The sequence below is a fragment of the Eschrichtius robustus genome, chromosome 10 (assembly GCF_028021215.1).
Source record: "Eschrichtius robustus isolate mEscRob2 chromosome 10, mEscRob2.pri, whole genome shotgun sequence".
In the NCBI taxonomy this organism is placed as follows: Eukaryota; Metazoa; Chordata; class Mammalia; order Artiodactyla; family Eschrichtiidae; genus Eschrichtius; species Eschrichtius robustus.
Window position 1 is genome coordinate 51,507,124 of NC_090833.1, and position 12,105 is coordinate 51,519,228.

General features: G+C 39.5%; 1 protein-coding gene across 1 annotated transcript in view; it reads left to right on the forward strand.

The window, feature by feature from the left end:
* Positions 1–12,105, forward strand: part of DOCK8 (dedicator of cytokinesis 8) — a 220,983-nt gene that overhangs the window by 156,509 nt on the left and 52,369 nt on the right. The window contains exons 25-28 of the mRNA XM_068551869.1: positions 1,386–1,535; positions 3,322–3,435; positions 9,871–10,026; positions 11,849–11,988. Of these exons, the coding sequence (XP_068407970.1) occupies positions 1,386–1,535; positions 3,322–3,435; positions 9,871–10,026; positions 11,849–11,988 (560 nt within the window). The remainder of the gene's footprint in view (positions 1–1,385; positions 1,536–3,321; positions 3,436–9,870; positions 10,027–11,848; positions 11,989–12,105) is intronic.

A 12,105-nucleotide genomic window follows, 5' to 3' on the forward strand; every position in this document is an offset into this window, starting at 1 on the left:
TGACTCTGTGGGGTACAGACACTTTAGTGTGTCCTGAGCCAAGAAGGACTCTACTGTGAAGAGAAACTGCAGTTCTTACCCTGGGCTTCAGGATTTTATGTTCTTAGGTCTTCCCCAAACTGGCTGTGGCATTATCTGAACACAGAAAACATATTTACCTATCTGTATGTTTTCACTTCTTAATTTACCTCTTCTGTGTTTTGTTTTGTTTTTGTTAATCTCTGTTTATCTCAGTGCTAAAAATATTGCCACCCCTGCGTTCTTAGAAACAGAAATCCGCTGTTAGCGCTCTTGGGAGTGAAAGTCATTTTCCCATACAGTGTCTTTGTCCCCTCTTCTTCCAGCCCTGACCTAGTGGGTCACCTTCAGGCCAGTGTGGGTGGTTTAGGTTCCAGGGCCATTTCTTTATGCAGTGACTCTCAGACTAGTGTGGACACATTTATGGAAAGGGTAGGCACCTGACCACAGCCGCTCCCAGCCTTTCCCATCAGAATGTTCCCAATAGCTCTGAGCAGCTTCCAACAAGACGCAACCTCAGGCTGTATCAAAAAGGGGTGTGTTGACCCACGATCTCCTAGCCCAGGAAGAAGTCCAAAAAATAAGCATGATTTTGACTTAAAATTGGGTTAGGCATTGAGCTGGTATTGTACTAGTCATAATACAGACAATCACTGATATATAGGTTTTTATTTAAACTACATATACATTAAATATGTATTTTAAATATATAATTATATAATATAAATGTATACATATTTATGTATATTTAGCAAGCTAGTCGTATAAAACTCAGAAAATAATTTCTCCTAGAGGTAATGTTCCAAGCAGTGGTTAAGTTTCCAGCTAGCGTACTACAGAATTGTTTCTGGAAAAACTGTTCTCCTGTTCAACTGGAAACTTGACGTAAGAGGACCATTTCTCTCTTCTTCTCCTTACTGTAGTTTCAGAGGCAGAAATTACTTCAGTTCACATCAAAAAAAGTCTCATAAACAGTTCCACTTTCTGGAATGTGTTGTGTGCCATGATAGGGTGGTGCCTCAGTGGCCGTAGGGGCCCAGTGTAGGTCTGCCTTCCCAGTTGAGAGAAGGGGAGTCTTGTGACACCGCAGCTAAAGAATTAAGCTCCCTGGCTTTGTCAGCAGCAAGAAGGGAGCCCCTTGACTTGGGGTCAAGAAGGGGGCACCCTTCCCATCTCCTGCCACCATGGTAACCATCCGGGTGTCAGGAGCATTTTTCAGATCAGAGCCTGCTTGGGCAACCACCAGCACAGATAGAGTGTTAGAAAGTCCATTGTTAATGAGCTTTTCTTCCAGGCTTTCCCCCTTTCCACAGTGTACAAGCAGGTCACCAGTTTCCACATTGACATGTCCCCTATCTTCTCTGCAGGTGAAAAGCATGGCCCAGTATGTACATAACATGGACAAACGGGACAATTTTCGGAGGACTCGTTTTTCCGACCGTTTCAAAGATGACATAACTACTATTGTTAATGTGGTCACCTCGGAGATTGCAGCCCTTTTAGTAAAACCTCAGAGGGTAACTGTGTCATTTTACTCTTTACTTTCTGAAATTTTTTACCTTGGGCATATGTTATTTTCATAATCAAAGAAAAATAAGCATCATCTTAAAACAGTAATTAAAATGTAGCTAACATACTGCATGACAACTGAATGCAGTATGTTATACTGGACAGGACCCTGGGGTGGGGCTGGGGACTGCTAGCAAGAAATTACAATATGGAATTGCAATAGTTTAAATTATTGTATCAATGTAGCTACGAGAGATAATATTCTTATTCTTAGGAAATATACCCTGAAGTATTATGAGGTAAATGGGCATGATATTTGCAACCTACTCTCAGATGGTTCAGAAAAAAAATTGTATATGCAGAGAGAATGATAAAGCAAATGTAGCAAAATGTCAAGTATTGATGCGTCTAGTTAAAGGAGTTCTTTTTACTATTCTTGCACCTTTTCCTTAAGTTTGAAATTATTTCAAAGTAGAAAGTAAAAAAATATGTAAAATGAAATAAAACAAAATTCTAAAATTTGAAGCAGAATTTAAAATTCTATAAAATTTGAAGCAGCAGTGATCATTATTAATACCTTTATCATTATGAAGAATTTGTATGCCACCATACAAATACTCAGGACAAGTATTTGTACGGTAGCATACAAATACTACGGGTAGCATACTTCTCCTGTACTCAGGAGAAGACATTTCCATTTGGTTATTTCTTATGGCAAACTTTGTGAGAGCGGCAATGGTGTCTCCATTTTGGCAGGCATGAAACATGAGGCACAGTGAGGTTGATAAATTTTCCAAAAGTCACACAGCTAGCAGCAAAGTCAAGACTGAAGATTCCAAGCCCATAATATTCAGTTTCTTAAGGAGTGGTCCATGTGGAAGATGCTGAAAGCATGAGGACTTGCCACTCCATGGTAACTGTGGAAACTACCAAGTCTCCATCCATGCCAGTGGCTAGTCAGCTTGGCCTGAATTTGCAAACTGTACATGATAACAAGAGGAAAATATTTTAAAATCATATTTTCAATAGTGTCAGAGCAAATTGATTTATAATTCTGAGAATAAAGGACATAAACATGAAAAAGTGAATCCCCAATTGCTCTGAAGTGCTGTGAAAATCCCTCATAAATATGAGCACTGAGAAGTAATAGAAACAAAACCACAGCCTCAATTCATGCAAGAGTTTACCATGTATGACTCTGACTTCTCTTAGGCTGGGAATGCTGTCTAATTGGAAAAAAAATAATCCTTAAGTAAAAACTGGTTCTTCTATCCTGATTAGATTTTCTGCAACAGTCCTTACAAATTAAGAATCTATCTCATTGAAGATAGTGAATACATTTCAAGTTACTTTTGCCAAAACAATAGTTACCAGAATTGAATAAATTATAGTAGAGCAATATAAAGAAATATAAGAAATATGAGAAACCAGAATGTGGGAAAATGTTCGTAGTATAATGTTGAATGAATAAATTCAGGACCCTGTTGTAGATAGAGAATGAGCTCAATTATATACAAATAAATATGCACGTAGGAATAAAAGCCTAGAAGGAAATGTATCTAAATATTAACAGTAGATAAGGAATCACTCCATTCAACACTCATGGCATCAATTAAGTTCTAAATTATATTTGCTGTAGTTTTGCAGGGTTACCTGCTTTGCTCAGTATCTTCCAGAGGGACACTGGCTAAAAACATAGGACCTACCTCTCCCAACTTTCCCATCAGAGACCTGGGAGTTTATGACCAGGGTTTACCACCAAATGATGTGGGTGTTTGTATGTTTGTTTTTAAGGAAATTGAACAGGCGGAAAAGGTCAACATCAGCCTGGCTTTCTTCTTGTATGACCTCCTCTCACTCATGGATCGTGGCTTTGTGTTTAACCTCATCAAACATTATTGCAACCAGGTGAGTGTTCTCTCAGACCCAGCCCTGTTGTTCTGGTTCCTTCCCATCTGATGTGATGCTCATTGCCGTGGCATGCTCTTTTGTTCATTGCCAAGTTAGACAACTTGACTCTTGTACATGCTGGGTTTTGCGGTATATTCTTCAGGTCATTTGTTTTGTGCCATGGACGTCTGTAGACACACTGGTTTGTGTGGATTTCTGAAGCATTTACCAACCCAGCACAGAAGAGCCAACAAGTTAATCTATGGGAATTGAAATTTGTTAGTGATATGAGCTGCTTTCTTCAATTTAACATTTAACAGAAATTACATGACTGTAGCATTCAGTCTTTGACCAGGTATAGAATTGAAAATATGAGGTCTCTTTTCTCATATCAGGGTAATTAATTAAATTGTAGTTGTGAAATTCTGACATTAAAGAACGCTGGTAAAATCAAAGAGACTGAATTTGACCTGGCACGAAGCAAATACTGTCCTCTGGTGTATCTGTAGAGGATTATTTCCAAGACCCCTCCCCAGCTCCCCCAAGGATACCAAAATTCATGGATGCTCAAGTCCCTTCTATAAAATAGCATAGTATTTGCAAATAATTTACACACATCCTCCCACATACTTTAAATCATCTCTGGATTACTTATCATATCAAGTATAATGTAAATGCTATATAACTAGTTGCCAGTACAAATTCACGGTTTGCTTTTTGGAATTTTCTGGAATTTTTTTTTTCTGAATATTTTTCAATCCTCAGTTGGTTGTACCCATGGATACAGAAACTGTGGATACAGAGGGCCGACTGTATTTTATAATCCAGGAGCATCTTATCAGTGCCCCAGATTTTTCAAATGGAATTCTTCTTTTGTTCTCTATCCTCCTCAAACTATCCCAACAATAGAAATGTAAGTAGCAGTTATTATTGCTGCTGCTCCTTTCCTTCCATATTCCTACTTTAGGACCACCACCACTGTCCTTGCCACTAACATCTCTACCCGCCACCACTGTCTTCACTGCCACCAGTATCACCACCCACCACCTCCACCATCACCATCACTGTCACCACCCCTGGTTTCTTCCACCCCTGGACAAAGCACTGTGTTAAGCACTTTATAGAAATTGTATCATTTGATCCTTGCAAGGTGTCATTGTCAACATTTTGCAGATTATAAGACTGAAATTTAGAGGAGTTATGTAACTTCTCCAGGGAAGAAAGAGCCATGGCTACCTAACTCGAGGTACAGTAGGTTAATTACTCTGTACCTTCGATAAGTCATTAAATTTCATATCTAAGAAATCAGTGACCTTAGATAGGTCATTACATTTCTGTGGGTCTCATTTCCTCATCTGTAAAATAAAAGGATCTCCTCTCCCCACTAAAAAGACCATGACTATTCTAAAGAGACTCCTAATACGGAAGATGACTTATAAAAAGCGAATCCTAAGGAAACATCAGAAGTCCCAGGGCACCAACATCTTGTGCAGCCTGACCTCCTGACCCTGCATTGATCTTCTGTCCCTATCCCACCAGATTGGAGTGGTGGAGGAATGTGCCATTTCTCTTTGCCTCCCTCTCAGGTGTTTAGGATGGCAGGTCACTGGATGAATTGCAAATATAAATTAATATGTTTTTCAAAACTTGAAGTTGAATATATGGAAAGGAGATACTGGAACACCACTATAAGCCCAGAGTTAGCCTCTGTTAAAGAACAAATTTATCCATGACACGTGGTAAACTGTAAGGCAGACTTTATTCAGGACCATTGTGATAGGTGTAGGGACCACTGCACCACAGTTTTTCAGTAGGGGAGAGAGATTGTGTTCAACTCTGAATACAACAGGAAAAATGCCAATTTATAGCCAAGGAACAGGGTAGGAATAGTCAGTGGATGAAAAATTACTAAGAGGAAACATCAGGGGTAAACGAAGAATTCTGGCCAAACTAACCTAACAGGATTTTGCTGAAGGCAGGCCAGGTGATCATATACCACCTGGGGGATGGTGAGGGATGAGGAATTTGGTCAGATCTCAAGAGTGATCAGATATCAAGGGTGAGGGATTCTGGCTAAACTGACTTAGCAAGATCCTTGTGAAAACTGGGCCACCGAGGCTACTGCTTTGGGTCCTGACCTTTGCAAAGGATGTTTTGGGGACTGCACTTTACTCTTTCCTAAACATTGCTAAAATTATTTTTGAAATTTCTGTCTTCATGGAAGTTTCAAGGGACCTATGAAAGATGGCCACAATGTGGTCTTCTTTCAAATGCAAATATCTCGTGCTTTCACAGAAAATATAAACAGACCAATCACAAGCACTGAAATTGAAACTGTGATTAGAAATCTTCCAACAAACAAAAGCCCAGGACCAGATGGCTTCACAGGCAAATTCTATCAAACATTTAGAGAAGAACTAACACCCTCCTTCTCAAACTCTTCCAAAATATAGCAGAGAGAGGAATACTCCCAAACTCATTCTACGAGGCCACCATCACCCTGATACCAAAACCAGATAGAGATGTCACAAAAAAGAAAATTACAGACCAATATAACTGATGAACAAAGATGCAAAAGTCCTCAACAGAGTTCTAGCAAACAGAATCCAGCAGCACATTAGAAGGATCATACACCATGATCAAGTGGGGTTTATCCCAGGAGTGCAAGGATTCTTCAATATACGCAAATCAATCAATGTGATACACCATATTAACAAACTGAAGACTAAAAACCATATGATCATCTCAATAGATGCAGAAAAAGCTTTCGACAAAATTCAACACCCATTTATGATAAAAACCCTCCAGACAGTAGGCATAGAGGGAACTTACCTCAACATAATAAAGGCCATATATGACAAGGCCATATATGACAAACCCACAGCCAACATCATTCTCAATGGTGAAAAACTGAAACGATTTCCACTAACATCAGGAATAAGACAAGGTTGCCCACTCTCACCACTATTATTCAACATAGTTTTGGAAGTTTTAGCCACAGCAATCAGAGAAGAAAAAGAAATAAAAGGAATCTAAATCGGAAAAGAAGAAGTAAAACTGTCACTGTTTGCAGATGACATGATACTATACATAGAGAATCCTAAAGATGCTACCAGAAAACTATGAGAGCTAATCAATGAATTTGGTAAAGTAGCAGGATAGAAAATTAATGCACAGAAGTCTCTTGCATTCCTATACACTAATGATGAAAAATCTGAAAGAGAAATTAAGGAAACATTCCCATTTACCATAGCAACAAAATGAATAAAATACCTAGGAATAAACCTACCTAAGGAGACAAAAGACCTGTATGCAGAAAACTATAAGACACTGATGAAAGAAATTATAGATGATACAAACAGATGGAGAGATATACCATGTTCTTGGATTGGAAGAATCAACATTGCGAAAATGACTATACTGCCCAAAGCAATCTACAGATTCAGTGCAATCCCTCTCACACTACCAATGGCATTTTTCACAGAACTAGAACAAAAAATTTCACAATTTGTATGGAAACACAAAAGACCCTGCATAGCCAAAGCAATCTTGAGAAAGAAAAACGTAGCTGTGGGAATCAGGCTCTCTGACTTCAGACTATACTACAAAGCTACAGTAATCAAGACAGTGTGGTACTGGCACAAAAACAGAAATATAGATCAATGGATAGAAACAGGATAGAAAGCCCAGAGATAAACCCATGCACATATGATCATGTTATCTTTGATAAAGGACGCAAGAATATACAATGGAGAAAAGACAGCCTCTTCAATAAGTGGTGCTGGAAAAACTGGACAGCTACATGTAAAAGAATAAAATTAGAGCACTCTCTAACACCATACACAATAATAAACTCAAAATGGATTAAAGACCTAAATGTAAGGCCAGACACTATAAAACTCTTAGAGGAAAGCATAGACAGAATACTCTATGACATAAATCACAGCAAGATCCTTTTTGACCCACCTCCTAGAGTAATGGAAATAAAAACAAAAATAAACAAATGGGACCTAATGAAAGTTAAAAGCCTTTGCACAGCAAGGGAAACCATAAACAAGATGAAAAGACAACCCTCAGAATGGGAGAAAATATTTGCAAATGAAGCAACTGACAAAGGATTAATCTCCAAAATATACAAGCAGCTTATGCAGCTCAATATCAAAAAAACAAGCAACCCAATCCAAAAATGGGCAGAAGACCTAAATAGACATTTCTCCAAAGAAGATATACAGATTGCCAACAAACACATGAAAGGATGCTCAACATCACTAGTCATTAGAGAAATGCAAATCAAAACTACAATGAGGTATCTCACCTCACACCAGTCAGAATGGCCATCATCAAAAAATCTACAAACAATAAATGCTGGAGAGGGTGTGGAGAAAAGGGAACCCTCTTACACTGTTGGTGGGAATGTAAATTGATACAGCCACTATGGAGAACAGTTTGGAGGTTCCTTAAAAAACTAAAAATAGAACTACCATATGACCCAGCAATCCCACTACTGGCAATATACCCTGAGAAAACCATAGTTCAAAAAGATACATGTACCACAATGTTCATTGCAGCTCTGTTTACAATAGCCAGGACATGGAAGCAACCTAAGTGTCCATCAACAGATGAATGGATAAAGAAGATGTGGCACATATATACAATGGGATATTACTCAACCATAAAAAGAAACGAAATTGAGTTATTTGTAGTGAGGTGGATGGACCTAGAGACTGTCATACAGAGTGAAATAAGTCAGAAAGAGAAAAACAAATACCGTATGCTAACACGTATATATGGAATCTAAAAAAAAAAAGGGTTCTGAAGAACCTAGGGTCAGGACGGAATAAAGACACAGATGTAGAGAATGGACTTGAGGACACAGGGAGAGGGAAGGGTAAGCTGGGACAAAGTGAGAGAGTGGCATGGACATATATCCACTACCAAATGGAAAACAGATAGCTAGTGGGGAGCAGCCACATAGCACAGGGAGATCAGCTCGGTGCTTTGTGTCCACCTAGAGGGGTGGGATAGGGAGGGTGAGAGGGAGACACAAGAGGGAGGAGACATGGGGATGTATGTATATGTATAGCTGATTCACTTTGTCATACAGCAGAAACTAACACACCATTGTAAAGCAATTATACTCCAATAAAGATGTTAAAAAAAAAAGAATAATTTAAATAAAAGATCTAAAACAGGCTTATTCAAATGTTAAAAAAAAAAAAATCTTGTGCTTTCAAATTCTATTAGCTGGCTTGACCCAACAACTTTGTGAGTGGCCATTAAGTGATGGGCATAAGACTGAGTTCTAATCAGTTCAATTTGCTGGTGTCCCCATTGGTCCAAAATCAGCCAGTCATGCACATTGACAAGAGTACGGGTTCTGGTAAATGTTTTTACACAGAAGTCATATATTCTGTTTATTCTATAATACATAATGGTGTTCATTTGTTTCCAGTAACTGTCTAACTACAGATTCTATAGGCAAAATGCCGTAACACAGTGGCTTTTCCTAAAATGGCTGAAAATATGTGCTCATTTAAATTGTATAGTTTATAAAACTGCTCTTAAAGTGCATGAAGAGGAAGCATGGCCATGTGTAAGGATGAGATGCTTGGTTTCCTGTGCTGTGGCAGCAGAGTATTTATAATGATATATTGAGAGGTAGAAGGTCCATCAAGACCCTCCTTTCTTTACTTTGCCTTAAGAGAAGCTGTCTCTGAGTCATAGCCCGTAGAGTCTCGGTCCTTCAACTGTCAACCTACCTGAGGGAAGCAAGAGATCTCTTCCAGACTGTCACCTTTGCCAGCTTTTCATTGCTGATTTCAGGGTTGGTTTGTTTAAGGGAAGATTTTTCCTGGAAACTCTTCCAGCTTTCTCTTTCTTTCTCCTCCACTTCCTCCTCTCCCACTCTGGGGCAAACTCCTTGGCTGTTATGCAGGGGCTACATACTTTTCTAAGTAATTTGATGCCTTCATCTAGGGAACTGGTTTGAGAACTTCCCAGGGGGACCTTTAATTAGAAACCACAAAAGAACACTTGTGGCATTGAAGTCATCCAGTCCTATTCCATTAGATTTGTGTGGGCCCATGTAGGGTCAACTGCTTTCATTTAGTTTCTCAGACACAGTGGGATTTTTGTGAAATTATATTGTGTTACACTGAAGACATACCTCCAGATTATTTTTAACACAGGCTTGCCATGGTATTAGAGATTTGACAAGGGTGGGAATCGCATCCTCATTTCGGACAGCTGTTAGACTAGAATCCTTAAAGGGAACAGTAATGGATGAAAATTTACTGGGCCTCCCGGTAATGCAGACTTTGCCATCTGTTGCCCTGTCCCATTCGTTTTTATTCGATTGATTGGCTTAATCTGGGGAGAAAGGATATTGTTGTGTCTGTCAACCTCAACCGCATTCACCTTAAACACCTCTCCTCTTCTCATTTTTCTTCCCAGCTGTCAGCCAAGCTCAACAACCTTCCAACGCTCATTTCCATGAGGCTAGAGTTCCTGAGAATTCTCTGCAGCCACGAACATTACCTCAATCTGAACCTCTTCTTTATGAATACTGATACTACCCCAGCGTCTCCCTGCCCCTCCATATCTTCCCAGGTAATCGGCTAACTGAAAAAATTGTTTAAGTTATTTCATTGAAATAGCTTAGCTTAGTCATTTATTCCTGTAAAGATTGGTCTTCTTAATTAGAAGAAAAATTGAGCTATTCAAGCCAGATCAGTTGATCCAGATACACACAAGTAGGCTACCCATAATTGTGCCATCTAAGTAATCATTTACAAGCTACGTGATTGTTTTCTTCCTAGGTCCAAGGATCCCTGCTGAGGCCAAGTAGAGCAAGGAATCCATATGCACTATGAAAAATGTGTAATTCGTAGAAAAGTCACAGATCTTCCTTTGTCTGACAATCATCTTTCCACTCTAGCTTGACAGTCTCCTTTGCTCACTTCCCTTTTCCTAAACCTCAACACCATAAAATTTAAGAAATGGCAGCTTCCTTTATATTGATTCCCAAATGATCTAGTAGTGGTTTTTAACATGGATATTATATCTTTGAATGATCCTAGAACTTTCTGCTGATTCTGCTTTAGAATGGAATTCAGCTCAGGATGATTCCACCTTGAATCATATTCCAGATAATTTAGCTCTTGAAACACTAAAAAGATCTCATTGTAAACTAATCAAATGTTTTATTTTATAGAGAGTGTATTTCTAACAAGTCTTTTTCTTCATCAGCCCAGAAGAGTAACACTTGTATTAAAATTTAGAGATGAGGCTTTGACTCACATGGCCAATCTTTTTTTGTAGAACAATATTTTGCAGGTTAAGTTTGGTGGGCCCCAGATTCTACAGGATGTTAAGAGGTATTATGCAAATACAGAATTCCAAAGACAAATCCATTTTGAAAACCCTGTGTTAACAGGTTTCTTTGCAGTAGGCCATCCAAGAGTCTCTAACTTGTTCATATAAATTATAAATGCCTATGGGGTGGGAGAGGAAATGGGAGGCTGTGTATGATAAGCAGTGATTCCCAATATGACTGGACTCTGGAAATCTTTTTTTTTTCCTCCATCGATGGTTCGGGGGACTAGTGTCCTCTAGAAAAACTTTAAAGAAATGCTGTTTAATAGTCACATTCCATTTATAGGGAACAAATCAGTAGCTCAGAGCAGCAGGCAAGATTTCTTCTTCTTAGGTTTTCTTTCTGATGCATATTCCTTGAATACTAGCCCAAAGGAGAAGGCTTGTCTTAATAATTTTTTAAAAACTCTTAGCTATTCATGCCAAATGACATGATCCAGATGTGCACTGCATGACCATCTTCCTGTGAACTGGGAAAGAGCTGACTGACAAGCAGCTGTTCCAGACGTGCCAGCTCTGCCCTGGGTCCTCTCCCACATTCCCCTTCTGACTGCCCCAGCCTCACCAAACTGGAAAGGCTTTCCAGAGATATTTTGGATTCTCCTAGTGACATGTAAAGTATGCCCCCAAGATAAGAACACAGGAATTGCCCAGGACTGGTCAATCTGACACTTCCCTGCCTGACGCTGCTTCTGGTTTCCAGGCCAGCAAAATTCAGACAATGTATGTAAGCCATATTCAGAAGTGTAACAGGAGACTTAAATAAAGGTGGCAGTTTGTTACAGAGGAATCACCTGCTCACAGCCATAGCATTGGATAGAGTCCCCATTTCCCTGTCCAAATGTGATCCTAGGATTTTAATCCTCTTTGCTGGGAAAGCAGAGTGAACGCTCTAAGTCTCAGTTTCTTCATCTGTCACATGGGGACACAAGCGGTACCTGCTTCACTGCATCGTGCCTACAGAGCCTGGCCATAGCATGTGCTCAATAAATACTAGCCGTCATGATTTTAATTCCAGTTCTTGTCACTCATAGAACTGCTCCTTGCATTTCTATAGAACTCCAGCTCCTGCTCCAGTTTCCAGGACCAGAAGATTGCCGGCATGTTTGATCTGACACCAGAGTACCGCCAGCAGCACTTCCTCACTGGGCTTCTCTTTACCGAGCTGGCCGCCGCCCTGGATGCCGAAGGGGAAGGGTATGTTTCAGACATTTATAATGGAACACAAAGAAAAAAAAAAAAGTGCCCCTTACTAAAGTTTGCAGTTCAGCCTCTCTTGCTTGGCGAAAATCTCTACCATTCCCCAGTTCCAAA